Source organism: Cheilinus undulatus, linkage group 21 (genome assembly GCF_018320785.1).
Source record: "Cheilinus undulatus linkage group 21, ASM1832078v1, whole genome shotgun sequence".
NCBI lineage: Eukaryota > Metazoa > Chordata > Actinopteri > Labriformes > Labridae > Cheilinus > Cheilinus undulatus.
Genome location: NC_054885.1, coordinates 7,289,238 through 7,317,059, shown reverse-complemented (window position 1 = coordinate 7,317,059; position 27,822 = coordinate 7,289,238). Strand labels below are relative to the sequence as shown.

The 27,822-nt window shown below is 39.4% G+C and overlaps 1 protein-coding gene across 1 annotated transcript; it reads left to right on the top strand.

The window, feature by feature from the left end:
- zmp:0000000896 (caspase recruitment domain-containing protein 11) lies at nucleotides 1-26,123 on the top strand. The gene is made up of 24 exons (XM_041777920.1): nucleotides 1-177; nucleotides 6,721-6,963; nucleotides 9,700-9,837; nucleotides 9,925-10,111; nucleotides 11,307-11,445; nucleotides 13,481-13,669; nucleotides 13,816-13,935; nucleotides 14,241-14,366; nucleotides 15,092-15,271; nucleotides 15,352-15,456; nucleotides 15,895-15,931; nucleotides 16,057-16,094; nucleotides 18,364-18,452; nucleotides 18,561-18,607; nucleotides 19,099-19,213; nucleotides 19,475-19,649; nucleotides 19,829-19,952; nucleotides 20,040-20,280; nucleotides 21,576-21,642; nucleotides 21,758-21,860; nucleotides 21,947-22,105; nucleotides 22,185-22,297; nucleotides 22,959-23,074; nucleotides 24,819-26,123. The coding sequence occupies exons 1-24, from the start codon at nucleotides 171-173 to the stop codon at nucleotides 25,024-25,026; spliced, it is 3,066 nt and encodes a 1,021-aa protein (XP_041633854.1). The 5' UTR covers nucleotides 1-170; the 3' UTR covers nucleotides 25,027-26,123.
- Nucleotides 26,124-27,822: the final 1,699 nt, after the last annotated feature.

The following is a 27,822-nucleotide window of genomic DNA, read 5'->3' as shown; positions in this document are numbered from 1 at the left end:
GCATGGAGGTGTGCGTAAAGGCGGACCTGTGCGCTCTGCCGTCAGGTGCTCTTCACTCACGCTCACCTTTCAGCTTCAGTTTACTCCTGAATCTTCTGCTGACCTGATGGGATGTAGAGGACTTCACTAGGCTGACTTTTAGAAAGACAAGATTGGAGAAAATCGAAGACATGAGTGGTAAGAGGAAATTTAACATTACTGCAATGTTGGCATTGAAGATTACGCGCTTTATTTGGTGTCCCAGAAACTTTTGACCTACGTCTAGTTAATCGGTGACTGTGTAAATGGGTGACAGAGGCAACATGTTGTGCTAAAACAGCTTTTAGGGGTATAAAGTTCCAGTGATGGGGCTTACATTGAGGTCATGTTCGTGCCATGAAACAGTCTATTCTCACTCTTATGGAGTCCAAACATAAAACTGCCATGCTAAAGACATTAAACCACCACATCATGTCTAAGCCTGTAACAGGCTTCTATGTGGAGTGTTTGTTCACAGGTTTAAACCTTTTTTTATACGTTTTTTAAACCAGTGTACTTCAGTTCCTAATATTGCACTTCATAACACTTAAAACCCTCTCAGCAGAAATGTTTACTCGTTGCTTTTAACGTCCCTAATGTTTAATGTTGAACTCTGCACTAATGTTGCTTCACAAAGAAACTTGCCCTTGATTTTATGTAGCAGTTAAATCAATACATTTGTAATTTAGGTACTTAATTTAGAAGCAACAGCATACTTCTAGAAACATCAAATTAAAAAAGCATCTAAAGCTAAAGTTAACCCTAATTTGTGCTTAAATAAATAGATAATGAAAGCACCAGAATGTACCATTATGTGAATACTGTTGCTGGAAATTGATTTTTTTTTTTTAAATCAATCTTAGAATTTACCCTTTTTGTCACATTTTTAACTTCCACTAGTTTGAATTTGAAATCGTTTTTGTTTCATTTTATACACTGTCTTACACTAAAAGTAATCAACTTCCTGTTGGATACAAGCCTGCTTTTATTTTGAAAGGAAATAAGAAACTCCAAGACTATTAGATGAACCTAACTACTGAAAAATGAACTTGCTATGGATTAGAAAGGAAATGAGTCAACAGTAACAAGATAAATGTTTGAAAACACATGGTGCAGATGACTTGTCCACTGAGCTGTCTATGAATTTATAATAAGAATAATGGGCGGCACAGTGGTTAGCGCTGTTGCCTCACAGCAAGGAAATTGCTGGTTTACTTCCCAGTAGGTTTCTGTGCGGAGTTTGCATGTTCTCCCCTTGCATCCGTGGGTTCTTTCCGGGTACTCTGGCTTCCTCCCACCACCAAAAACATGCTCATCAGGTTAATTGATCACTCTAAATTGGCCGTAGGTGTGAATGTGAGGTGCCTGGTTGTCTGTCTCTGCGATTGACTGGCGACCAGTCCCGCCTCTCGCCCATTGACAGCTGGGATAGCTGTTCCGACCTGGAACAGAATAAGGGGTATAGAAAATGGATGAATGGATATAATAAAAATAAATGAATGCACTTATTATGGAGCTTAATTAATCATGATTAATGCATTAATGCTGACCTGCTCAAATATAAATGAACAAACATACTTCATATTTTTTGTAAGGACAACAATAAAAAGTCATTGTTATAAGATAAATGATCTATCCACAGATATAAAAATTTCTGCTGGAATTTACATATTATTTTGGCTATAGAAATCTTCCTATACCAGCTGTAAATATCAGCTGTATGAAGAAATAAGTTAGTGGATTTTTAGGTTTATGTGAGCCAAAGTCTTCTTCTGTGTTTATCATCATTTTTTGATCTTTAAAGTCTGTCAGACCTTAAATTTTATGATTTAAGGACTGCCATTTTAGCTCTAAACTACATTTAAATATTGGTTTCAAATCTGTGTCAGCTCAAATTAATTTTTAAATGTCTGCAAATTGGATATTGGCAAAAAATCCAATATTGTGCACCCCTTTAAATTATAGTTAAGGTAAACATAAATATTTATATATCAGTCACTTTATGGGGTACAACTGTTCATCTGTCATTAATGCTAATATCTAATCAGCCAATCACATCGCAGAAACTACTGCATTTAGGTATGTAGACCACGTTGTCAAGCTGATGTGCTAAAGTTCAAACTGAGCATCAGAATGATGAAGAAAGGTGATTTAAATTAGTTTGAACATGCCATGATTTTTTGGTCCAAGATAGGACTCATCTGTTCGTCTACTGGAATTTTCATGTACTCACATCTCAAGGGTTTACAGAGAGCAGAGATAAAGTCCAGTGAGCTACAGTTTTCTCAGCTAAAATGCCTTATTGCTGGCAGAGATAAGAGGAGAACAACCAGACTGCTTCAAGCTGATAGAGAGGCAACAATAACTCAAATAGCCACTTGTTGCAACCAAGGTATGCAGATGAGCATCTCTGAACCCACAACAAGTAGCAGATGGGCTACAGCAGCAGAAGATCACACCGGGTGTCACTGCTGTCAGCTAAGAACAGGAAACTGAGGCTAAAGTCTGCACATCCTATGCACGTACTATAAATTTTATTATTGGTTGAAAACATGAGCATAGTTTAGTGTTAGTATCAGTGGAAAATTTTTCCCTGAGTGACATTTTAAGTGATTAATAAATGCTCATATGAATGAATGAATCAGTGATTCCTGAGAAAAGGTGACAGACCTGGATGAGTGTTGTTTTACTGCCCTCTGAGTGCGAAGGAGGAGTTTGGTTATAATAGCATGAGAGCGGTGTCTCAGCAGGCTATTTATGGTTTCTGTCAGAGATTCCTGAGACCTGCCTCAGCTTGCCCTTCACCCCTGATCAGTCTGTCAGCTGAGCTTTGCAGCACCAGCATTGTTTTCAGTATACCACACCACATACCGTTATCAGGAATCTGATTAAAGTGATTTGTCACTCAAAGTGTCTAAGAATTAAAATTTCCAGTGCTGTAGAACCCCACAAAAATCTCTGCTACTTTGATGAATGATAAATGCAACAAAGCCTTGCAATGCAATAAAATAGATTTAAGCATGGAAAATTTAAACCATTTAGCAAGCAGTGAAACTGAGTGGCAACCTCTTGATTTTATCAAAAGCCACTGAGCAAATAAAAGACAAACTGCAGTTCCTCAAGTGTCCACTAGAGGCTGGCTCCAAAAGCTGGGGGCGTCCCACACACACCCATTCAAAAAATCTCACTTTCTACAAGAATGCTATAACTTGCCCCTTTTGGGTCGAAGAAAGATGAGAGTTTTTAATAACTTGGGGGTGTGGATGAGTTGACTGACAGGTGGAAATTTGTAGCTGTTTGTCGGGAGACTTCAACTCTCTTAGTCTGATGTTGTCATATATGGCAAGAAGAGACAGTGGTTACACAAAGTTAAATTACCTTTGAACCACAAATCGTAGCCACTTACTTTTTTTTGCCTCCAAAAGAGGGTTGTTCTTATGTTGCTATCTATACCTTCGTAGCCCTTACAGGAGCTTTTCTAGCTAGCCTGGAACCTGGCTGAGTTTCCAGGGCTTTTAAAGAATAAATTCACACCAGTAACTCTGATATTGAAGGTCTTTTTATCCATTTTCTAATCCATTTTCATTTGTTTCTTCTGTTAGCTTAGCATTAGCCACCATCTTGAGTTCCCAAAACAGCTGTTCTGTTGTCCCAACATGCTTTGCCAAACAGCGCATGTGTTTATACTTTGAAACTGGAGGAGATGGCCTGGTTGGTTCATGATGGTGAGAAAAAGACACAGAGAGCCTGGGATGTGTCCCTCTGTGTCTCTGCAGACAGAAACTTCTTTGAAAAATGGCTCATAATCAGACAATATTAAAAGCACAAGGACTTTTTTTTAATTATGTGAATATTTTTAAGACTTTTTGACACTGAATGATTTCTTTTTTCACTTTTTTTTACAAAAGAAATTTTGTGCAAAAAAGGTATTATTGTTTTCTGTGTGGTTCACATAAAAATCTTTGAGTTTTTATTTCCGTTTGGTTTTTTCTTTGGTCTTCATAGCCCCATGACTTGTTTAAAAAATCAAGTGACATTACTGTAGGACACATATTCTTAAAGTCCATGATATCTTGAAAAAAAAGCTTGTTTAGAGCTTGACTGTGCACCACAGGTTTGATGCTTTACAAGCTTTTTAAAAAAATAAGTCCAAGCGAGACAAAATGGTTAAAAATAGCTTAGAGGGTTAAGCCCACATCAGCTCCATGTATTTGTTTATAGGTTGACCAAAATTTTGTTTGAGCTATAGCATTCCAGTAGGGTGACTGCCATTGTCACTGAGACTTTGTTCGTGTTCATTTACATTCTGTAGCCCTTTCCATGTCTGTCATCAGGCAGATCCATCTTGCAAAGCTTCAGTCTGAAATGATTGTGCCAGGTCTGAGAACAGACCTGACTAAACAGCATCATTTGAGGTGGTAGCCACAGGCAGGGTTTAGCTGAACTGGAAGCCAATAGCAATGGCTGCAGCTGGTGTAGCTATTAGCTTGGATGTAGCTAAAGTATAGCAGCAATTTTAACAGAACTGGACCACATTTCTTTATCAAAAAAGAGCAAAGAGACACACTGAAAGCTTCTCTTGGTGGAGAAAATGTTTTTACACTTCCTGACCGGCCTCGGCATGAGTTTTATCCACCAACAAGCTCCACTGTTCATAAACCGTCTGTTGGGCTCAGGTTGCTACCAAAGTGGCCAATACCTACTGCTTCATTCTGAATGAATGTGAAAGACAGAAAGTTCAGCCAATCAGCTTCTGAGAGTTTTTGAAAAGTCCTGCCCTTCCCAAACACTTTGTATGGGACCTGCCCTACATGAAAGTGAATGAAATAAATTCCATATCATGGATATATGAAACAGTCAGAAACAGCTTGTCAGATCAGAAAACTACCAAAACTTTAGAACTACAGGTTTGTAGTCTTATCTCTAACCAAAAGCAATAGTGCACTTTCTTAATTTTACCAACACCTTTGCTACCTTTAACCAACAAAAACTTGATAAAAATCTACATTTCTTCAATCACTCTTAACCAATAGCCAGAAAAAAGTAAGAGAGGACTTCCATGTTTGTCGCTCCGGAGACAAACAGGTTTGATTTTTTAAAGTATCACATATTGCAAAAAATTCTGGTATCTTTTGTTAGGGTCAACTAATTATTGGCCTGGACGATTATTATCGTTATTGCTGTTTTATTTTACCAATAATAGATAAAGTTAGTTAATCAAAAAGTGCGCTACTTTGGCTCCACTGAAATTGAGTCTTCCCCTCTGGTGTTATTTTCCCTCTCCACAGTCTCAACAACAGTCTGCACACAACACAATCTGATTGGCTAGATAGCACATGAGTGCCAGCCAATCAGCACTTGAGTCTGAGTGCCACTGACACAACGAGCATATGGCATCACTTTCTGTTTTCCTGCTGCTACTGTTTGGCTTTGTGCCAGTTCTCACGCTGATAGTTTGGGGCTGATGAGGTCATTTTCCTCCTTTTTTGATCTTGCAATTTTACTTCTGCCACATCAAGCCCATTTTGTACATTATTATAAATGCATGTTAGTTCCAAACATCAGTCTCAGAAACTGCTAATAATCAGTATCTGTATCAGCCCTGAAAACCACTACATTGGTCAACCCCTAATCTTGACAGCCTGTTGGTTTTTTGATTGAGTATCTGAGATTCTCCAACCACTCTTCAGCAGTGAGATAAAGGGAATCGTAATGACATGGACCTAATGTGATTATAACACACCCACACACTTGTCTTTTAAATCTTAATGACTCAGCGGGTGGATTGTCATGGCTTTGGTAGGCTTTATGTTTTTACAGAGAGCTTTATTCAGTCATTTATCACTGGATTTGTAAGATAACCTGAAGCTTTCCCTTTTAATAATCAGCAATTATTAAATCACTCATTTTCTTGTTGTTATAATTACTTTAAATCATTTATTATTAAGCTGTTTTTATTGGAACAGACTGACGGTGTTTAATTTATTTACTTTCTGCTCATCTCCCCCACAGTCTGAAGTGAATGGGCCTTAAATGGGCCTTCTGTCTGTAGACCCCTGGTGTGTTTTCAGGTGTCTGATGTGAGTCACGGCAGTGTTTTCATTCCTTTTCTCTGAGACACTGACCCACAAAGTCTGCTGCCCCCTTCCCGTCTGTAGTTTATAACCCTGATAACAACAGAGCTTCAGCTGCGGCAGTAAAATTGTAAAGAGACTGCAGCAGGATAGCAGCTCTAACTGAGCATCAAAGTTCCTGTTTATGTTATTTTTATGAGTCTGTTTCCTGAGAGTTTGGTCAGTCTGTACAAGATAAGACAAGGATAAGATTTGAATAAAGATTTAAGTACGTTTTTTCATGCGGCTCAAAGTGGAGAAGTCAGATTTTTCATGAAAGTGTTAAAGTTTTTCTCTATGCTTTGTCAGCGTTCTGTAATGACCCACTTTTGATGCAGAGAGCTGCGCTGACAGAGTGAACCTTAAAGCAAAGACAAACACCAGAGGGATTCTACATGAGGATGATATATTTTGTCTCAGGTTTACTTTAAATATAACTGTTAATCTGTCACACAGTGGAGAGAGATCTGCAAGGTAGAAAAGAAAGAATATGTAAGGTTTGCAAGATTTTTAAGTGCATGCAATGCCTGTCATTTTCAGTGCACAATCAGAACTTTTTCTGAATTATCTATAATCTTCATTCCTGCAGGCGTCACGGTTTGGGCAGAAGAGGAGGATTTATCTCAGGAGGAGGCGCGGCCTCCTGCTCTGTGGTCGGATGAGCGATGTGAGGAGCTGTGGGAGAAGGTGGAGGGTGTACGGCACAAACTGACCCGCATCCTCAACCCAGCTAAACTCACTCCATACCTGCGACAGTGTAAAGTGATCGATGAGCAAGATGAAGACGAGGTGCTCAACTCCACACAGTACCCACTGCGAATCAGCAAGGCTGGTGAGATGAGAACCTTTTAATATTTAAAAACCAAATTGGCATGGAAACCCCAGGAAAAAAATGAGTGACTAACTGCTTGTTTACCTACACAAAACTGGCATGCCTGAGATAAAAAAAAGAACACCTTTGAATAGTCCTTATTTAGACCCTTTTTGATATCATGTCCCTCACTCCACTTAGGTATATGTTGTTGTTTACAGTGCTGTCTCTCCTAGTAAGGAAGCCCTTGGAAATAACTTGCACATCTCTAAAACCCATATTTTAGTCACTATAGAACATAAACAGCATGGATTAGATGTTGAAAGTGTTTTTTTTTTTGCCATTTCATGAAAAATGATATTAGCTTATTTTTAATTTGATGGCAGCAACACAGCTCAAAAAAGTAGGGACAGGGCAACAAAAGGCTTGAAAAGTAAATGGTACAAATGAAAAACAGCTGGGGGAGCATTTGCGTATAATTAGGTTGACTGGAAACAGGTCAGTATCATTACTGGGTATAAAAGGATCCTTTTAGAGAGGCAGAGATTCTCAGAAGTAAGGATGAGGTTCACTGATCTACCTGCATCTCAAAATTGTTTAAGAATTTCTAAAAAAAATCCTGATCATAAAATTGCAAAGACTGTATTTATATTTGGCAGTGTGGCTGTTCTGGGATCCCCCTGCCCTTCCATGAGCCTACGTCAAAAGCATCTTTCAGAAATAGCAAACATTCAATCACTGACAACAGAGCGACACTGATTGAGTCAGAAGCTGAATAAAGGAGGAGCTGGGGTGGAGGAGGGTTGCAAAGCGGCTTGTAGAGGGAGCAGAAAAGCGTAGTCAGGCTAGAGCGGTTTGAATATGGCAGCATAAGTGTGATTAGCCAATAGTGTGCTTAGAGCAAATCAACTGGCCATCAGCTGATATGCTTGTGTGAGATCAGCTGATAGAGAATCTGGAGAAATCTCTGTGTTCAGTGTACACGGCTGAAGGTCAATATTGTCTTCAGGCAACACTGCATTAAAAACAGGCGTGATTCTGCAATGGAAATCACTGCATGGGCTCAGGAACACTTCCAGAAATCACTGTCTGGAAGCAACACCATCATCTTTGGGCCAAAGATCATTAAAAATGGACTAAGGCAAAATGGAAAACTGTTCTGTGGTCATATGGCTCAAAATTTGAAATTCTTTTTGGAAACCACTTATGCAGTGTCCTGCAGACTAAAGAAGAGATAGACCAGCCAGCTTATTATCAGTGCACAGTTCTAAAGCCTGCATCTCTGATGGTATAGGGTTGCATTAGTGCCTAAGGCGTGGGCAGCTTACACATCTTGAAAGGAACTATCAATGCTAAATACTAAACCACATCCATCTCAACAGCATGGCTTCACAGTAGAAGAGTTGAGGTGTTGAACTGGCCTGCCTGCAGTCCAGACCTTTCACCAGTAGAAAACATTTTATCAATCACTGAAGGAAAATCCAACAATAAGACCCAGGATGATTTAGCACAGGGGTGTCCAAACTATGGCCTGTGGGCCAAATGCAGCCCAAGGTCCATTTTTGATCAGCCCGCATCAAATTCTAAATATTAAATGAAATCTGGCCCACATTGGAACATGAAGCTTGTGCTTGACTGTATTGTACTTCTTGGTTTCTGCACAAGGCAGTGCTGTAAAGAAACATTTTGACAAGAATATTATTGATTCGAGTTTTTTGTGACTAAATGAAGACAATACTGTAAAAGGAAAACATACTGGAAACCAAAGTAATGACAAAATTTTGATTTAATATGCTCTGAACCAGTAGTAGCCAGGGTTAACCAGGGCCCTCTGAAATCTAATTGGCCTCTGTCAAATCCTTAAAATAATTAGCTATTTGCCTTGTCACCCATTAACTAGCCATTTAAGCATGAACAATAACTAAGCATATCTTAACCATCATAACATTGGTTTTTACTAGCTGCTCAAGGTGAAGTATATGAAAGTGGCCCCACCATCCTTATATATTTTTTATATGTGGCCCTCAGTGGAAAAAGTTTGGACAACCCTGGTTTAGCAGCTTGAATCCTACATCAGAAAAGAATGGGGCAACATTAATCTCCCAAAACTCCAGCAACTGGTCTCCTTCCCAGACGTTTACAGACTGAGCTAACTTTTTTCATGAAATGATAAAATGTCTTAGTTTCAACATCTGATGTTTTTTTTTAAGCTAATTTGTGAACAAATCATTGCACACTGTTTTTATTTACATTTTACACAGCACCCCAACTTCTTTTAGAACACAAACAACAGAAATAAAAGAGACGCAGACTACTGCCTCTAATAAAATAAACTTTTCTTTAACAGTAACAGTAATGTAGACAAAATACTCAAAAGGAAGAGTAGTTCTTTTGTGAAATGTCCAAATTAGAAACATCGTGTGAGTGATTTTTCATCATGCTGTCAGAGAGAAACAGGAGAGCAGAGATAAATACTGCAGGAACTGAAAGGAGAGAGATGAGAGACAGTGTTAAGTACAGGGCAGCGTCTGAAGAATGAGGAGTGAAAGAAGATAAAGAAAAAGACAGACACAGTGACCACTCTATCTTCTTGTTTTATTGTGAGTGAGTCATCTTAGCACTGCTCATTCATCACTGTTACGTTAGAAATACCTTCATGAGTATGGGCGTAAATAAGACTAATCAGAGAGGTGAAATGCCAGAGTGCTAACTTGAGCTTACAGTTTTAAATTTTTTTCCTTGTCTTTTCCCGTACAGGTCGCCTGCTGGACATCCTGCATGGTCAGGGTCAGCGAGGTCTTCAGGCCTTCATGGAGTCTCTGGAGTTTTACCACCCGGAGCAGTACACCCAGCTGACAGGCGAGCAGCCCACGCATAGATGTTCACTCATTCTGGGTAAGAACGTGATGCATTTTGCACGGCAGGACACCGGATGACTTTGATATCGTGTGTTTAGTCCATTTACTTGTCTTTATGTCTCAGATGAGGAGGGTCCGGAGGGTCTGACCCAGTTTCTTCTTCTCGAGGTTCGTAAACTCAGAGAGCAGCTCAGAAACAGCCGCATGTGTGAGCGCCGCCTGTCTCAGCGCTGCAGGATGGCCGAGGAGGAACGAAGCCGGGCCGAACGTAAAGCTCAGGAGCTACGGCACGACAGGCTGCAGCTGGAGAGGTGAGGCGTAGTTTGGTGTTAGCTTCCCTTGTTTCTTTAAATCTTCATCCTGCTTTTATGAGGCTCGGGAATCAAATCTGATACTAACACTTGAAATAGCAGTTACTCACTTACAATAGAGCAGGGGACACATCCAGAGGACAATCTTTTCTTTTTAGCTAGCAGGAGAGTCTACGCCAGGGCAACACAAGCTTTGTGTTCTAATGTCAGCCATAGTATCTCATTTTATTTTTAGAATATTGCGGGCCAATTAGAAAATGGACCGTGGTTTGGTCAACCATGGTCTTTGCTTCTTGTAAAAATTGATACCCTTATGTGGAAGGGGGGCAAACAAGGCAAAAATTTGTAGCTTGACGTTCACAGACAGTTTACCATCTGGAAACCCCTTGTCCTCTCCAGCTGCACACACTATTACAAACATTGCCAATGTTTTTGTGCAATTTAGGCAGTGGGCTAAACTGGCATGCCAGATGGATTTGTCTCACACATCCATCTGGAAAACCATTCATATACAGTGTTTGGGAAAGGGCAGAAGCTTTGCAAAAACTTGGAGGGTGATTGGATAAACATTCTGTCTGTCACATCTTTATGGGCCAATCAGAGCAACAAAACACGTGACATAGCAGCCAGCAAGCTTCGCCCCTACCGAAGGAGTAAACTCCAGAGCTGCATAACGCAACTCATGGCCACTGTAGACATGTCAGTCCACGACTTTTGTCGTTTTTGAAAAGAAAACAACTCACTGCTGTTCTTTGTTCTTCTTTTAACAAAGAAATGTCGTCAAGTTCTGGTAAAAATGGCGCTTTAGCAGCAGCCACGCCAATGTCTTCCGCCATAATTGCACCTCTTGTTGCTGCTTGCTTACATCACTACTCCGCCACACCCGAAAGTACTGCCCCTTGACACTGATTGGTCTTGTCACTTTCTAACTGGGCCCAAACAGTTCAGACAGGAACTCTGCAAGATGGATTTGTGAGTGAGAAACACAGAAATGGGCATATCCATCTGCTTTGCAAAGTTAGCAGTGGGCATGAGTTTGCCTGCAGTTTTCAATAATCAGCACATGAATATTTGGTGCCAATGACTTCTGTTTTGTTGCTGTGGTATCAAATAGGTATTGAAGTTGTAGTCCAGCAGAGATAAAAAGTATAAAAATGTTCCAACTTGATGGTTGATGATGATTTGTGATGTTTAGGGTGCGACAGGACTGGGAATCGGCGAGTCGGGAGCTGGGTAAGCTGAAAGACCGACACCTGGAGCAGGCTGTGAAATACTCCAGAGCTCTGGAGGAACAAGGGAAGGCTTCGAGCCGAGAGAGGGAGCTATTGAATCAGGTGGGTCAAGTAGAAACTAAACACTGTTCGTGCAAAAACAATTTTTTAGGCTTTTTATTTGTCACTAGAAAGTTGTTCCTGGCTGGCTCACAATATTACAGTGTGCATTTTCCTTTCGATTTCACTATACAGTTGTATTATACATTTAAGCATCACATAATATATATTTTTTTATTTTCAGACATGGGCTACAGCGGCTAAAAAAGTGCATGTTTCTCTCAGCACAGACAGGTTCTTAAGTGCGTTTCTTAATAATGAAGTTGTGAAACAGGGGCGCTTTCTCTTACCGATAACTCCAGAGGCAGTATTTTACTCTCAGAGATAAGACTGAAGTTAAAAGTTGAGTCACTTCCTCTCTTCTGTCACATTCCTTCACTGATCCTCCTAAACAGCTGCACACTCTTCACAGAGTAACTAACAACAGGGAGCAGATTGTCACTGGTTCTCCAAACTTTTCTCCAAAGTTTCCCCTTGTTTAACAAGAGTCTTGTGTTTCTGAGAGACAAAAATAGAAAAAATACTCACAGAGAAAAGAAGAATTGTATGCTTGACTCTCCTTTTAACAATTATGAGAATCAAAACTTCAGCTCTTCAATCGTGTTCTCGACCAAAGGCACTGTCTAAATGCTCAAACTCGCACTTTTTGTGAAAGTGGGTGAAGCTGGAGAAGAGAGAGGGAAACCCTCTCGGAGTGTCTTTGGATTAAGAAAAATTAAACCATCCCAAGCATGCATCTGCAACCTGAGACCAAACTTTTGTTTGTGTTCTGCCTAAACACGTTTGCTGTGAGGTGTGAACAGTCTGGTGGTTGAATATCTCTGCAGGTAAAATTTAGTGATGTAACATCAAACTTTCGATGAGCTAAGATATTTCAATCTTACATGCAGCACCTGGTAACAGGGCAGCTTCCCAACAGGTATGAAGTGGTTTGCTGACAGTATGTGGTGAACATTTTTTTCTTCTTCTTCTTCTTTATTCCTGATATAAACTTAAAACAATATATTTTTACATCCTTTGTTACATGCCTTATGTTTGTTGCTGTTTTGAGTTTCAACATGCCAGTTTGCAGGACCTCAGCAAAGGGCATCCGTGTTTGTTATCCTGTTACCTTTAGTTTGTAAGTGTTTGATCAAATGGTGTTGTATACTGTTAATTCAACAAAGCTGAATTTTACTTCAGCTCATTAGCCCTGTGCTTTTATACGGAAGAGGATTAGGGCCACTTTAAATGAACTGAGATGCAATTTTTTGTTATTGTAAGAAAAAAAGTCAGAATTCTGAGATTAAAGCCAGACTTCAGAGACTGAAGTCAGAATTCTGGGAAAAAAAGACAGAATTATACAGTTGAAGTCCGACTCCTGGAGAAAAATGAGAATCCTGAGATTACAGTCACAATTTCTACTCCTGGAAAAAGTCAGAATTCTGCGATCAAAGAAGGAATTCTGACTTTGATCTCGGGATTCTGACATTTTTCTTGGAATTCCGATTTTGATCTCAGAATTCTGACTTTGATCTCAGAATTCTGACTTTAATCTCAGAATTCCAACTTTGATCTCAGAATTTTAACTTTTATCTCACGATTCCGACTTTGATCTCAGAATTCTGACTTACATCTTAGAATTCCAACTTTGATCTCAGAATTCCAACTTTGATCTCAGACTTCCGACTTTGATCTCAGAATTCTGACTTTGATCTCAGAATCCTGAATTTAATCCCAGAATTCTGACTTTGAACCCAGATTTCTGACTTATCTCAGAATTTCGTCTTTGATCTCAGAATTCTGACTTTAATCTCAGAATTCCACTTTTGATCACAGAATTCCGTCTTTGATCTCAGAATTCTGACTTTTATCTCAGAATCCTGACTTTAATCCCCGAATTCTGACTTTGATCTCAGAATTCTGACCCTTTCCTCAGAGGTAAAACAAGGATTTGCATCTCAAAAATGTATTTTTTAGTGGCCCTCATCCTCCTTTGTACTCTGCTGTTTTAGAATATTTGTGTGTACTTATTGCTGCTTTGGTGCTCTCTGTACAGATGGAGGAGCTCAGGTTGAGGCTGACGAAGTCTGAGACACTCGACACTCCAGGAAGCACCTCATCTGCTAGAATAAACAATATGACCTCTAACGGACTCAACGGTTCTCCTCCTGCGTTACCACAAAAACCTTTAAAGCAGACTGAGGTTAAGAGAGCTGACAGTAATGGATCTCCCATGGGGGACTCAGTAAGTTTTCATCAGTATTCACCAATCAAATCACCTTTATACCCTCTCTTTTACAGCCCGAAGCAGACTTTTTTATTTTGTTTATTCCTTTAAGGGAACATTCTGTTTCCCTCTGTGATAACAAATGTTTGTGTTGTTGACTTCAGGCTCTGATGGACATCCTGCAGCAGGACCGCAGAGAGTCTGCAGAGCAGAGGCATGAGCTCTGTGATATCATTACCAGACTGCAGGGGGAGCTAGAGAGCACAGAGGAGCACAGAAACAAGGTGAAGACCTAAGTGGCAACCTCTGGTGTTGAGAAATTAAGCCAACAGAAAAGTATGCAGACGTTAGCATACATATTTAAACCTGCTTCAAAAACAAATTTGATCAGAATATTTCCTGTTTGTAGAGGCCAACATGTACGGGAGGTAGGAAACAAGCCGTGCATGATTAGGGCATGGCTGGTATTAGCCAGTGCGTTGTAGCTGTTTGTCAGGAGGCTAAAGTTCCACCTCTTAGTTATTAGGCTGACAGAAAAAAAAGAGATTGATCTTTTGCTAAAAGTCATGGTTTGATTTTTTTTTTAAAGTTGGAGTCACAGTGCAAGCAGCTCCAGCTTAAAGTGAGGACTCTGCAGCTAGACTGGGAGACTGAACAAAAGAGGAGCTTGTCTTATTTCAACCAGATCATGGAGCTGGAGAAGGAGCGAGACCAGGTCAGTGTGAATGAAAACTCTAAATACAGATGTGTTTGCAGTTTTTATGGCATGTAAAATCCTTTTACCTACTTTGTTATGCTTGTTAAGTCTTGTCACGACACCAGAATGTTAAACTTTGATATGATTCTAGTAGAAGTTAAACAATATCACTGCCTGTATGATACCACAACAATAAAATAGGGACCCCAAACACCAACTATTGGGTAGTTTGTTGCTTTTAATGACCAAAAATAGTACTCACTCCTCTGCACCTCACTCTCATAAAATATTACCCTGTATTTGTGCAATTTTTATAGATTTTTTCCTATCGGTATCTTACTTGTGGTTTAAAAATGAGTAAAAATCTGAAGTTTTTGTTAAGTTTTGAACCTTTATGTTACTATCCCTTATTTAGATAACATATTTTATCATTTCGAATAATGTTATCTACAAGTTTATAAAAATTTTGTTAGTCGAACATCAGTTTCTGGTCATTTCTGTGTTTTTTGGATGAAGGCACATGCAATCATTGCAGATCTTTACATTTTATTTTCTTGGTAATTGCCTAAAGGGTGACTAAATTGAAAAACAGAAAGATAAAAGTAATTTGCCAGCAATGTTTTATTGAGTCATTTCTGTCCTACACACCTGTCTAATGAAATAAATGCAGTTTTTAACATTTTGGAACTTTTCACTGCTATTAATCAAATATTAATTACTCACCAACCTCATTCTCCTACCAGGCTCTCCGCAGTCGTGACAGCCTGCAGCTGGAGTACACCGACTGTCTGCTGGATAAGAACCGTCTGCGTAAACGCATCGCCGAACTGCAGGCCAGCGTGGAGCAGCAGCAGAGGGAGCTGGAGAAGGAGAGGGAGAGGAGCCGGGAGCAGATGGAGCCTCTCCTCTCCTCTCTGAACTGTGTAAGTGAACACAGGCGAAAGAGAGTTTTTCTGCTGACACCACAGGCAACTTTTTTAATATATTTATCATCTGCTTTCAGTCCCACCTGTCCCTGTGCAGTGAGGATCAGTGCTACGGCCCCTGCTGCTCCCTCGGCCTTGACCTGAGACCTCAGAACTACAACAACCGGCCCCTGCTGAGAAAGGTCAGAGCTGACTGTCAGCTTCTCAATAGAGGTGTTATGATGCTAGAATTTAAGCTTCATTATGACTGTAGTAGAAACAGAAGTCCTTGACATCCACAATGAGGAGTATTTTTTTTCTAATTACAAAAGAATGCAGACTCTTGCACACTGTCTAAATTGCACACATACTCTGTTGTAAATAAGTGCAGAGCTGTGTTGTGCCAGGTTTTCTGTAAAGCTGCTGTTTGTGACTGAACAGCTCTTTAATGACGTTTTGGTTGCACAGCTGTTCTGAGTCTAAATCCTCGTCTTTTCTTCTGTTCTTATTACAAAGAACTACTGCAGAATACACTTCTTTTTCAGCTAAATGAGGACAGTGTAGTAAACTCTTATGCAACTCTCAGCTTGTCTCTACCTGCACCATACCAAACATGTTTATGCTTCTTTTCTGTTTGACAGATGCCCTCTAGAGGCCAAGCCAATGAAAACTCAGAGGGTAAGATGTGAAGACAGCCACATGGAAGCTTTACAGATGAAAACACTTAAACTGAGAGTTGAAGTCAGTTCCCACAAACATGTTTAGACATTTTATCCATTTTAATACGTCTTCTGCTTCTTTAGATTCTCGTTCCAACTCTGAGGAGAATCTCCTTCTGTCGGTGAGTCCCAGCTCTGTTCAAGGTCGCCCAGAAGGCAGGATAAAGGGGAGAGTTTTCTAGGGCCCAGCCAAACCTGAATTACACCCTCTCTTATCAAAGCAACAAAAATGGATTTTATTTATTCAATCAGGAGCACAATATAGACTTTTTTTCCAAAATATAAACATCTTTCCTTAAAGCCGTTATCTCTTTATCAGTGATGTTAACAGCGTAAATGGGCACACTAAACTAAATGTTTAGGAAAGTACAGTCAGACTTCATAGTTACGCCATGATGTGCACAAATGTCAGGATGTCAGAAGATAACGAAGAAGAAACTGAGACAACTTTTTTGTAAAAGAATAGAATCATAAAAAAAAGACAAAAACTGTGTGAAAAGCATCATTAATGGATTACGGTGGCAAATCGAAGTGGCAAAATGGGCAAACAACATCAAAAAACATTGTGAAAATGTAAAAAAAGCAGCAAAAAATTGCAAAAATAGGGAAAAAAATGGCAAAAAGACATTGCAGAAATGGACAAAATGTGGCAAAAAGAGGCTGAAAATGGGAAAGTAGGAGGTAAAAATTGATGAACGGGGAAAACAGATTGTAAAAATGGGCAAAAAGCTGTAAATATCAAAATAGGCATGAAATGGCAACAAAATGGGAAAGGTAGCTCAGAGCTTGGCAGGAATGGGCAAATAGTGTAAAAAAATTGCAAAAATAGGTTACGAGTGCCAACAATGGGGAAAAAACATTGCAAAAATTTGGCAAAGTTGGCATAAATCCACTAAATTGGGCAAAAGTGGCAAAAAGATGTTGCAAAAATGGTGAAAATATGGTAAGAGGCTAAAAATCGTAAAAAAAAAATATTTGAAAGTAAGCTGCAAAAATGGGATAAAAAGTTGTAAAACAAAAGGCAAAAAGCTGCAATTATGTGGCGAAATAGGCATGAAGTGTCAAAATGGGTTAAAAGCAGCCAAGAAAGTATCAAAAAAAGGCACATAGTGCCAAAAAACTTGTCATATTGGGTAAAAAGCAGCAAAAAGAGGAAAAGAATAGGTCAAAAGTTGCAAAAAAATTGCAAAAATAGGTCAAAGTTGAAGAAATGGGAAAAAGGCAGCTAACTGGGCGAAAAGAGGCTTAAAGGGATACTTCAACATTTTGGCAAATTTGTCCATTGCCATAATTCCTATAGTCTTAGTAATAGGTTCGTTACCTTTAGTTGTCGGTGTAAGCTGTTTTTAGATTGGCCGCTGCCAATTTGGACCTGCTGTGCTAACTCAATGTAAGCAGATGGTATTCCGGCTTTCCTTCATCAAACTCATCAAATACACAATCCAACAGCTCCAAAACACTTTCATGGACAAGTTGTGACCTGTACATTCACCACGCTATGAAATAATCATGGAACATTACACAGTGCAGTGAACTGCACTGTGTCACTCCGCCCAGTGGTTTGCTCAAGAATTAGTTCAGAGTATTTGCTTCATGCGTCGTAATGTTACCTAATTATACGTTATTATTTCATAGCGTGGTGAATGTACAGGTCACAACTTGTCCACAAGAGCGTTTTGGAGTTGTTGGATTGTGTATTTGATGAGTTTGATGAGGGAAAACTGGAATACCATCTGCTTACATTGAGTTGGCACATCAGGTCCGAACTCGGCGGCGGCCAATCTAAAAACAGCTTGCACCAACAACTGAAGGTAACGAACCTATTTCTAAGACTATAGGAATTATGGCAATGGACAAATTTGCCAAAATGTTGAAGTATCCCTTTAAAGATGTTGCAGAAATGTGGCAAAATGTGGCAAAAAGAGTCTAATAATTGTTAAAATTGGAAAGTAATTGACAAAAAAAGGATTAAAGTGGCAGAAAGTTCCAAAAAAGTAGCATAAAGAAGAGGCAAAAATGGGCAAAGAGTGGCAAAAATGTCCTAAAAGTGGCGATAAATTAGCAATAAAGGATTGAAAACATGGTGAAATGGGTTTAAAGGTAGCACAAATAAATAATTTCAACATTAGAACCAATTATAGCTTGACACATTTTTAAGCTCCAAAATGAAGTAACTGTTAGCCAGGATGCTAGTACCAATGCAACTGTTCAACACATACACTGACATCATCAGTGAATTAAAAGTGGGGAGGACCCATTCTCTGTGTGTTTCAGGAGCCTAGTCTACTCCGTGGGCCTGACTTTGTTCATCAGAAATAAAGGAATTAAAGAAAAATGCAGAGAGAGGGGCAGACACAGGATCAGTTATCGTGTTTTTACCTCTTTTCTCAGACAGAAGACAATGAAAAGGAAATAAATCGGCTCTCCACATTTCCCTTCCCCCCCTGTAAGAACTCCATCAACCGACGATTCAACAAAGAGTGAGTTTATCTGACACTGAAAACCTGCATATATGTGTTTTCATCCTGCTGTATCTCAGTCCAGATGAATTTCCTTTAATGAAGATCCTGTTTTTCTGATCTGTAAAGGTTTGATTTGGACTCCTGGGGCAGCGATGAGAATGACAACATTACAGGTAAATATGCTTCTGAAGAAAAGTTAGAAAAGGTGTTTATTACCCACCTAAACTGTTTGATGTACAGTGCCTATGAAAAGTATTCACCCCCTTGGATGTTTTAACTTTTTTTATTTTATAAATCAATCAGTGTCAATATAATTGGACTTTTTTTCTTTTACAAAAATACCTCTTTAATGCCAAAGTGAAAACAGATTTCTACAAAGTAAATAAAAATATGTACAGTAGAATGACCTAAGTCAACAGAGGTCCAGCCAACAGGTGCTAGTAGTCTCACAATTAGTGAAATGGGGATCGTCTGAGTTCAGTGAATGTGTCTCAAGTGATTGGAGTATAAAGACACCTGTGTCGGGGAAGTCCAGTCACTGGTTTGTTAGTATTTATGGCTACCATTATAAAAATCAATAAAAAGATAAAACATCCAAGGGGTGAACACTTTATAAAGGCACTAAATTGTATGTCTAAGGTATGAATCCCTGTGATGTTTGCAGGTGAGCAGAGTGAACCGTCTCTGTGGGACTCCTGTGCCTCTCTGCACTCTCACCTATTCCCCCCTGACCTGGTCAACCTGCCTGCAGTCCACTCGCAGCATCCGAGTTCTCCCAGGTACACCTGATCACACCTTTACAGAAATGCATGACACTAAACTGTTTAATTTTCTTTCTAACACTCCCTTTCTAAGTCAGCTTTTCATTTGCTTGTGTAGGGCCACAAAGCTGCAGTAGTTTTACAAAGTTTATTTTGGCTTTCTTAAAAGCTCATAAAACATGTGCACTGCCTCCAAAATTATACTTTTGTAAAATGCTGTGACTCCTTTTACACGTCTTTCACATGTATGCAAGTCAAATTTCTCATATTATCTTTCAGGATGCCTCCTCAGTCCCCATCTTCAAGCCCCCCCATCTCACCAAAGCGACAAGCGAGTCTAGCAGACGAAATCACTGTGATTGGAGGAAACCTAACAGGGATCTTCGTCAGTCACGTGATAGCCGGATCAGCTGCAGAGCAGTGTGGACTGAAGGAGGGCAGTGAGCTGCTGGAGGTGTGTCAGCTGAAATACCCATGCACTAATATGATATGTATTTGTGTGCAAATGCATGCTTCACAAAGAAATACAATAGTAGAATTTTAAACTTCAGTGCGATTGTAGCAAAAATCCTGGTGATAAAAGTGTGATTTCATGGTAGCTAAAAGTGCATTTCTCTCTCTGTTGCCTTCCAGTTGGAGGGCGTTTTGTTCGGAGGTGGTAGTGTGCTGCTGAACCAATGCACGGCGGAGGTTGCTCACTTTTCTCTGCAGTGGTGGACCGAGCCTTCGACCCTCAAACATCAGAGCAACCCAGAAGGTGAGGCCTTTACCACAGACTGTAGAAATGTAGCTGTGAAACCTCTCCTACTAATAGATGCACATTTCATTCTGTTTTTGTCCTCAGGATACTCTAAGCTGTGCTCCCTCCGCTCCTCCCCAACCTTTGTGGGTGCTGACTCTTTCTACGTGCGAGTCAATCTGAACATTGAGCCTCTCGGTGACCCTCCGTCTCTAAGCGTGTGCTGTGATGACATCATGCATGTCACAGACACGCGGTACAACGGAAAATATCACTGGCGCTGTTCTCTGGTGGACCCACAGACAGCCAAACCGCTGCAGACAGGAACCATGCCCAACTACAACAGGTAATGTATGTCAACAAGAGAGAGACTGTGTTATTTCAGACATTACCATCCTGAATGACGTAAGACTCTCAACATTTGATTACTTTTTAGTTATTTATTGATAACCCTCATCATTTTTAAAAACATTTCAGACTTAAAAGAACTTTTTTACCCCAATACTTTCTGATGCTTTTTCTTTCTCTGAACGATAAAAATTCCTTGAATCAAGTAGTGAAATGGTCAAGTTGACTGATTTGTGAGCCTCAGCTCTATCCAGCATCCCTGTATACTAAGCTGTGGCAGAGGATAGCTAATTTTGCCTTAAATGATGATTCCTAAGCTTTGCACAGTGAATTTTAGCTTCTCCCCTTTGGACAGAGGTTTTTAGTCCCAAGGTGCACAACAAAGCAGTATAAAAACAGTTTTGTTTCTGCTGTTATTGCTGAGCTGAACAAGTTGTAGCCTTATTTTGCAAACACGTATTTATTTGTTCACATATTTATGTATTTATTACATACTTATTACATTTGAGCCTCAACCTTGTTTTTCTTTACCGTGGCTTAACAAAGATCTGTTGATTTGCTGAGTTTTTAATTTGATTTTAATGGATGGTACCATCAGGGGATGGGTGGGGAGTGGGGTCATGTCTTAGGAGGTTTTAAATAACCTTCATTTTTCCTTTTTGTTTCATGTTGCTTCTGTCCTGTGACCTGTGTTTTACAAGGCATGTTGTCATCTCTCTGACTGCAAAACAAATCTACCTACGGGTTCTAATAAAGTAACCTGAACCTGAAGTATAGATCTTCTGCCACATTCTTAAGTAAAAGCCACCACGAAGGCAAGTGTGAGAACAGTGTAAATTGCAAAATTTATTGCCAACATTTGGACAAGAGAGCGCTGGAAAGGAGTAACCTTCAATGAAACCTAGGCTCCTCTTCAGTTTCACCCTCTTGTCCGAATGTTGACAATTTATTTTGCTATTTAGACTGTGTGCAGGAGTTGTCTGTGATTTGTGGTCATTAAATCAAGTCATCTTATCAAAGATTAATATTCTGGTCTCATGGTGACAATGGAGAGGACTTAAAGTGAGATAACTTCACATCTTCCAGTCATTTAAAGGGATTAATATCATCTGATTTTTACTACAGTTAACAAAGTGTAAAATTCTGATATTTAAAATCATTGATGAATTTATTTTTTTATTTTCTTTTTTGCAGCTGGTCTGAAAGTCAGATTCATTGTTGTTTGAATCATAGTTTGTTGAGATTAAACTCTGGTACTTTGTTTTTAGTATTAACCTGGGTGTTCTCTCACAGAGCTCAGCAGCTGTTACTGGTGAGGCTGCGAAAAATGGCCCTGGAGCAAAAGGATCTCAAAAAGAAGGTATCCACACTGAAAAAATATGAACAGATTAAATCAAACAGGGTATATAATAGAATTAGATCCTAACCAGACTAGTGACTAAAGATAACCACTGGATATTTTTCTCTGCATGCAGTTACTGAAGAAATCCTCTGGCCGTGTTCGGTTGGTCAAAGCTGTGGACCCCAGCTGTCGAGGGGTCGGATCAACTCAGCCTGTCCTTTTCACACTCAGCAAACGTAAAGATCCAAACAAAGAGACACCAGCTGTACATTTGACAATACATGTGTGTTCGCTCTGTGTTTAATGTGCGGTGTCCCCCCAGGTCACGAGGAGCACCTGATCCCGTACAGCGTGGTGCAGCCGGTCCACGTTCAGAGTAAACGCCCGGTTATCTTCTCACCTTCGCTGCTCTCCAGAGGTCTCATCGAGAGGCTGCTGCAGCCTGTAGAGTCTGGACTGAACTTCAACACCTGTCCACCAGGTAAGAATAGGCCTATCTGTTCATTTGTAATGTGACTAACATGCGAGTCCTGTCTCACCTATGGGTGCTGTGGTTGCAGAGCCGATCCAGAGTTCAGAGAGAAAGGATAAGAGGGTTTTCTTGTTGGATTCCTGCGGTCCAGACCAGACTCTGGGGATAAAACTGCAGTCTATACAGGACGTCATGAGCCAGGTAAGCATCAAACACTTTTCATTGGCCTTATTCTTAGTCCTACTATTGAATTCCCCAAATGTGTCAAACATATATGACTATTTGGAGAAAATTCTCTACCATAAAGAATATATACAGTTCTTTTATGGAGTTTTTAGGAAGGAAGAAGTTAGCCTCTGCTTAATTCTCACTTATCTGGTCATGATTTTTATCACTGGCCTGTCAAAGCTCAGCATGATTAGAAGCATCTTGTTAGTGCACCTCATTTTTGTTTGTCTCTGTTTGTATTTTTGTAATACTGGAAGCATAATGATAAAATATCTCTATAAATAGGGCACCATAAGCCTAGTAGTTAGCAGGCGGCCTGGATTCAGATCTCGTCTGTGGCCCCTTTTCTGCATGACATTCCCTATGCTCGCTCTCCCCAGTTTCCAACTCTATCCACTGTATATCTACAATACAGGCATAACAAATTAATATAACAAATGTAATTCTTAAATAAAGATCTCTGCAAAAACAATTGTTTTAACAATAAAACTGATTTCCATGTAATCAATGATCAGTCATTTGTTACTGACATAAAGAGAAGCTATTTCTAGAATTATAATTATTGCATGTATGCCTGTTTTGTCACTCATTGAAAAAATCCTTGTCCTTGTTTGTGTCTTTGTTTTCCTCTCAGGATAAGCACTGTCTGCTGGAGCTGGGTCTGAACAGTGTGGAGGGTTTATTAAGACAAGGAATATATCCCATCGTCATCCACATCAGGCCTAAGAACAAAAAACACAAGAAGTTGAGGTATGTGAGAAGGCAAATCCTTCTACTTTATAAACTTTGTTATGCTGCAGCCTGATGGTACAATTGTTTGAATTCATCTTTCTATCATTAGTTTACACTCAGTATCCCATCATGACAAAGTGAAAACAGAATTGTAGAATTTATGCAAATTTGTTAAAAAGAAAAAAAGCTGAAATGTCACATTGAAATAAGTTTTTAGTTCTTAGTTGAAGCATCTTTGGCAGCATTACAGTCTCGAGTCTTTTTGAATATGATGCATCAAGCTCTGCACACCTGGATTTTTTTTTTTTTTTGCCATTCTTCTTTGCAAATCCCCTCAAGCTCAGTCAGGTTGGAGGGGGCCGTCGGTGGGCATTCACAGTTGTCCCTAAACCACTCCTGTGTGGCCTTTGCTGTGTGCTTAAGGTTATTGTCATGTTAGAAGGTAAAACACCCTATAAAGTGATAACAAATCTGCTTTTAGGTTTGTTGTATGACAGTTCACTGTGTTATGAACTCCCAGGTCAAATTTCAGTCTGATAAAACATCTCTAAGTTTAGAAAATTCAACTTGAAAATAAAAAATGAGGTAAAATGAGGTAAAATCTGCTCTATGATGGTGTGGGCGTGTCTGTTGAATGAGCCGAAGCCACGCCCACTCACAAGAAATGCAATCATCTCAGATTTTTAAAAGTGCTATTAGCTCGCCCCTTGACCTTGCGTTGACCTTATGATCAGAGAGCAGCTGCCTGGTTCTGTGCCAGAGCGGATAAAGTCCGTTTTCTGGCTTAAATCTCTGTCATAATGTTTCAAATGATCCATAGACCACTGTGGCTGATAGATTTGGCAAATTTACCTCACAATGATCAAAAAAATATGACTGTTAAAGTTCAATAAAGGCAGTTACATTAGCTAACAACAGACTATACTGAGTTTAACTTATGTTTAAATTGTTGTGTTAGGGGGCGGGGCCATTCCGCACTGTGGGCTGGTGACATTACCAGTCCACATATTTTCCCCGCCCAAAGTAAACCCAGCCAGGAAAGGTTTGAAACCAGATTCCAATGTATCTGGTGTGTTAAGGCACAAATTTTGGATTTCAGTTCACAGGACTTGAACCTCCGGCTAAGTCTGGGGTCCTGAGAGCTATGGAACAGCATTGAGGATATCTTTGTACTTTGCTCCATTCAGCTTCCCTCAACCCTGACCAGTCTCCCTGCAGCTTCAAAACACCCCCACTGCATGATGCTGCCACCACCATGTTTTACTGTTGGGTGGTAGCGGTGCCTGGTTTCCTCCAGACATAATGTTTAGAATTGAGGCCAAACAGTTCTTAGTCTCATCAGCCCAGAGAATCTTATTCTCACAGTCTGAGGGCACTTCATGTGCTTGTTGCAGACTCCAAGCAGTCTTTTATGTGTTTTTTACACACAGGATCTCTGGAGCTCAGTCAAAGTGACCATTGGGTTCTTGGTCACCAATCTTGCTAAAGCCCTTCTGTCCCAATTTCTCAGTTTGGCCAGATGACGCAGCTTGGAATTAACATATGCACTTTTTGACAAATGCACATCAAAATTCTATCTGCAATGAGGTTTTTTTGTCATCATTGTTGCTGATTGCATGATTAGCATGAAATATAAATCAGAGACATTGCATGCATTTCCAATCTAAAGTGTAGAGAGTGTTGTATTTTCTTAACTTGAAGATAGACACAGATCATTATTTCCTCTGACTTTCTGCATCCAACCCTGTGAATCTTGACACAGGAAGTTTTTTCCGCGGTGCGGAGAGGACAGCATCATGGAGGAAGTGTGTCAGGCCGAGGAGCTGCAGCTGGAGACGCTGCCTCTGCTTTACTTCACCCTGGAGCCCAACACCTGGAGCTGCACCGAGGAGCTGCTGGCAGCCATACGAAATGCCATCCACAGCCAGCAGAGGGCAGTAGCATGGGTCGAGCTGGATAGACTTCAGTAGAACTGAGACAAAAGCTTAAGGTCACAGGACTAACTAGATAATCCTTTCTGTGAATAAAGAATCTAACACCAAAACACAGCGAGGGGATTAGCATTTAGTGTTAAATCATTTTACTGCTGAAAGTGAGTATACCAGGGTTAAAAAGTAGAAGTAAAGGTTAGAGTTACATAAATATATGTGAAGAGGTATCATGATTTTTATTGTATAGCCGAGCTGGACTGGCTACAGTGAAAAAATAGTTAAAAACAGAAAAGAGGATAAAACTCCCTCAAGAGAGGTTCATGGCATTTCAAACCTGCCTGTTTAAGGCTGTGGTACGATACAATTCAGTACATTATGAGTACTGCACACATTTTTCTTCCTCTATCTCACCTGAAACCACACAAATATATATCGCACATTTCTACCTTAAGCACAACTTAAGTAGGAGAAAATATAAAAGATAGAAAATATCAAGGCACCATTACACTATTGCACAATCCATACAGCCTTAAGAGACATTATTCACATTTTTTATTAAGGTTGAAAAGTTTTGGTTTACATTGGGGTCATGGGGCCATCCTCTGCAGTGGGTAAGAGCTTATAAATACTCTGTGCTCGCCTTAGAATGGCCTGCTCATATATAGACTGTGGATTGAGGTTTTCAGTCCTCCTCACAACCTTCATCTAAGCTTGAGCAAGCTTAGATTTACTAAAAACTGGCAGAAAAAGCAGCAGGGGTCATAAGCATAGTAGCAACTGGGAGTTTTACTCACTACACTTATACTCTTATGATATAACTGTACTTTGAAAACATACTAAAAGGAATCACATATGTGTCTGCTGAATCAGTTATGTTGTTGCTGGGTATTTTTTATTTTCAGTTATGGCTGTATTCCTTTTAATATACTGACTTTTTCATGAGAGGAAACAATAGAAAATTTTCACACTGACATAATTGTGTTTAAATGATCATAGATTGTTTATAGAGAGGAAAGATGTAACTGGATAGTTTTAGCTGAGCTAAATGTGACTGAAAGTCAGCAAATGCTGCATTTTTTTACACTACAGTTGACTACACACATGTTGTTTTTATCTGTGTTAGATTGTTTTTATATTGCAAGGTCTTTTTAATTTTGTATCCGGTTTTAAAATTAAATGAAAACACAAAAACTTCCTATTTTGTCCTTTTTATATGAATGTTAAAACAAGATGCATGTAAACAATATTTCAAAGGTTAAGTTAAATGAGCTAAGAGTCTGAAACAGATTTTGCTGGTGTATTTTTTGAAAAATCAACACTTTCTTTTCTCAAGGACAAAAATGCTACTCCGGACCATTATTAATTCATTTTCTGGTTTGTTTTTTAAGAGACAAGTGTAGTAAACATCAAGAAGTGAAACCTTAAAGGCTTTACATGAAATATAAAGACTTGAATGAGTGATTCTGTTTGTTACATTTGTTTGATGTCGTCATGGTAAGGTCACAAAAACATCACATTATTTGGATATCAGATTAATATAATTTTTCAGTGACTTTTAGATAGCTTGAGCTTAACCATACAACATTATCAAACTATCAAATAGTCATTTGTAGTTCAAAGATCTTAACAAGGGAACAGAAAAGTTACTGACAAAAGGCAGGATTTTTAATATGATGTAACTAGTGCATATGAGTACGATTACAATCACAAAAAATTGATTCAAAGGATGAATTATAAAAAAGACAAAAATAAAAACAGAAATGATATCATGAACTTGGGCTGCAAACAGCACTGAAGGGCCCTGTGCATATAGAGCACAGCAGAGCGATAATAGATACTCCCAGGACTGTCATTAACTAAAAAATGGGCGTGTCGAATTTTGTATATGAAGTAGTACTGGCTGTCAACAGTAGATGGCAGTATGATAAAGTCAGACATTTGTATGTAGACGGGATCAGAGGAGGACTGATATCTAACAAAATTCAAAGAAGAATAGGCATTCTATAGTAGAGGTGTCACTGGCGTCTTGCAGTAGGTGGCGCTACAGCGGGGCATTTGACATTTTTGTCACACATACAAGAAGGATATTTGAAAGGTGTTGGGGGATGTTTTGGAGGCTGTAGATGTTCTAACTTGATTTATTGCTCTGTGTCATGGATTTTTCAGATTTGTGTTTGTAATAGTTTATATAATCACAACACCAGTTTTTATGTTCTTGAGATTCATGATGTCCATGAGGTCATCCTGGTTAAATTAATTTATTCAAAATTTTTGTGTGTATATATGGGCCCCAAATACGCAGTTTTTCTGAGATTCAAAAAACAAAACAAAACAAAACAAAAAAAGAATTCCTACAGATACAACAGGGTCCTCACTCCAAGGTTGGTGCCTGGGGCCTAATTATTACACAAAATATTAAAATGTTTAAAGAAAATATAATAACAAAATTTTTAAGAACTTAAATATGATTGATTCCCAAAAGTCATAGCATGCCAGAGAATTGAAAAACGAGAAAAATTACATAATTATAACGAGAAATAAAAATAAATGATAAAAGAATCATTTAAAGAACAAAATGTTGTTTTAGAACAGTTATAACGACTAATTATTTTCATACTGTGTCTTAAGGAGGCAAAAAGTCCATCAAAATGTCACTATAAGTCTTAGAAACAAAATATACACAAAGTTTTGACCCGTTTGTTTACTTATTTACACTCCGTTTGCATGACGTCATCTTTCCAGTGCTCGCGCGCCCTCTGCTGGCCTGTGTGCGCAGGCGCGCTGCTCCTCCTCCCCTCTGTCATCAACAAGCAGCAGGCTGATATCATATGAAGC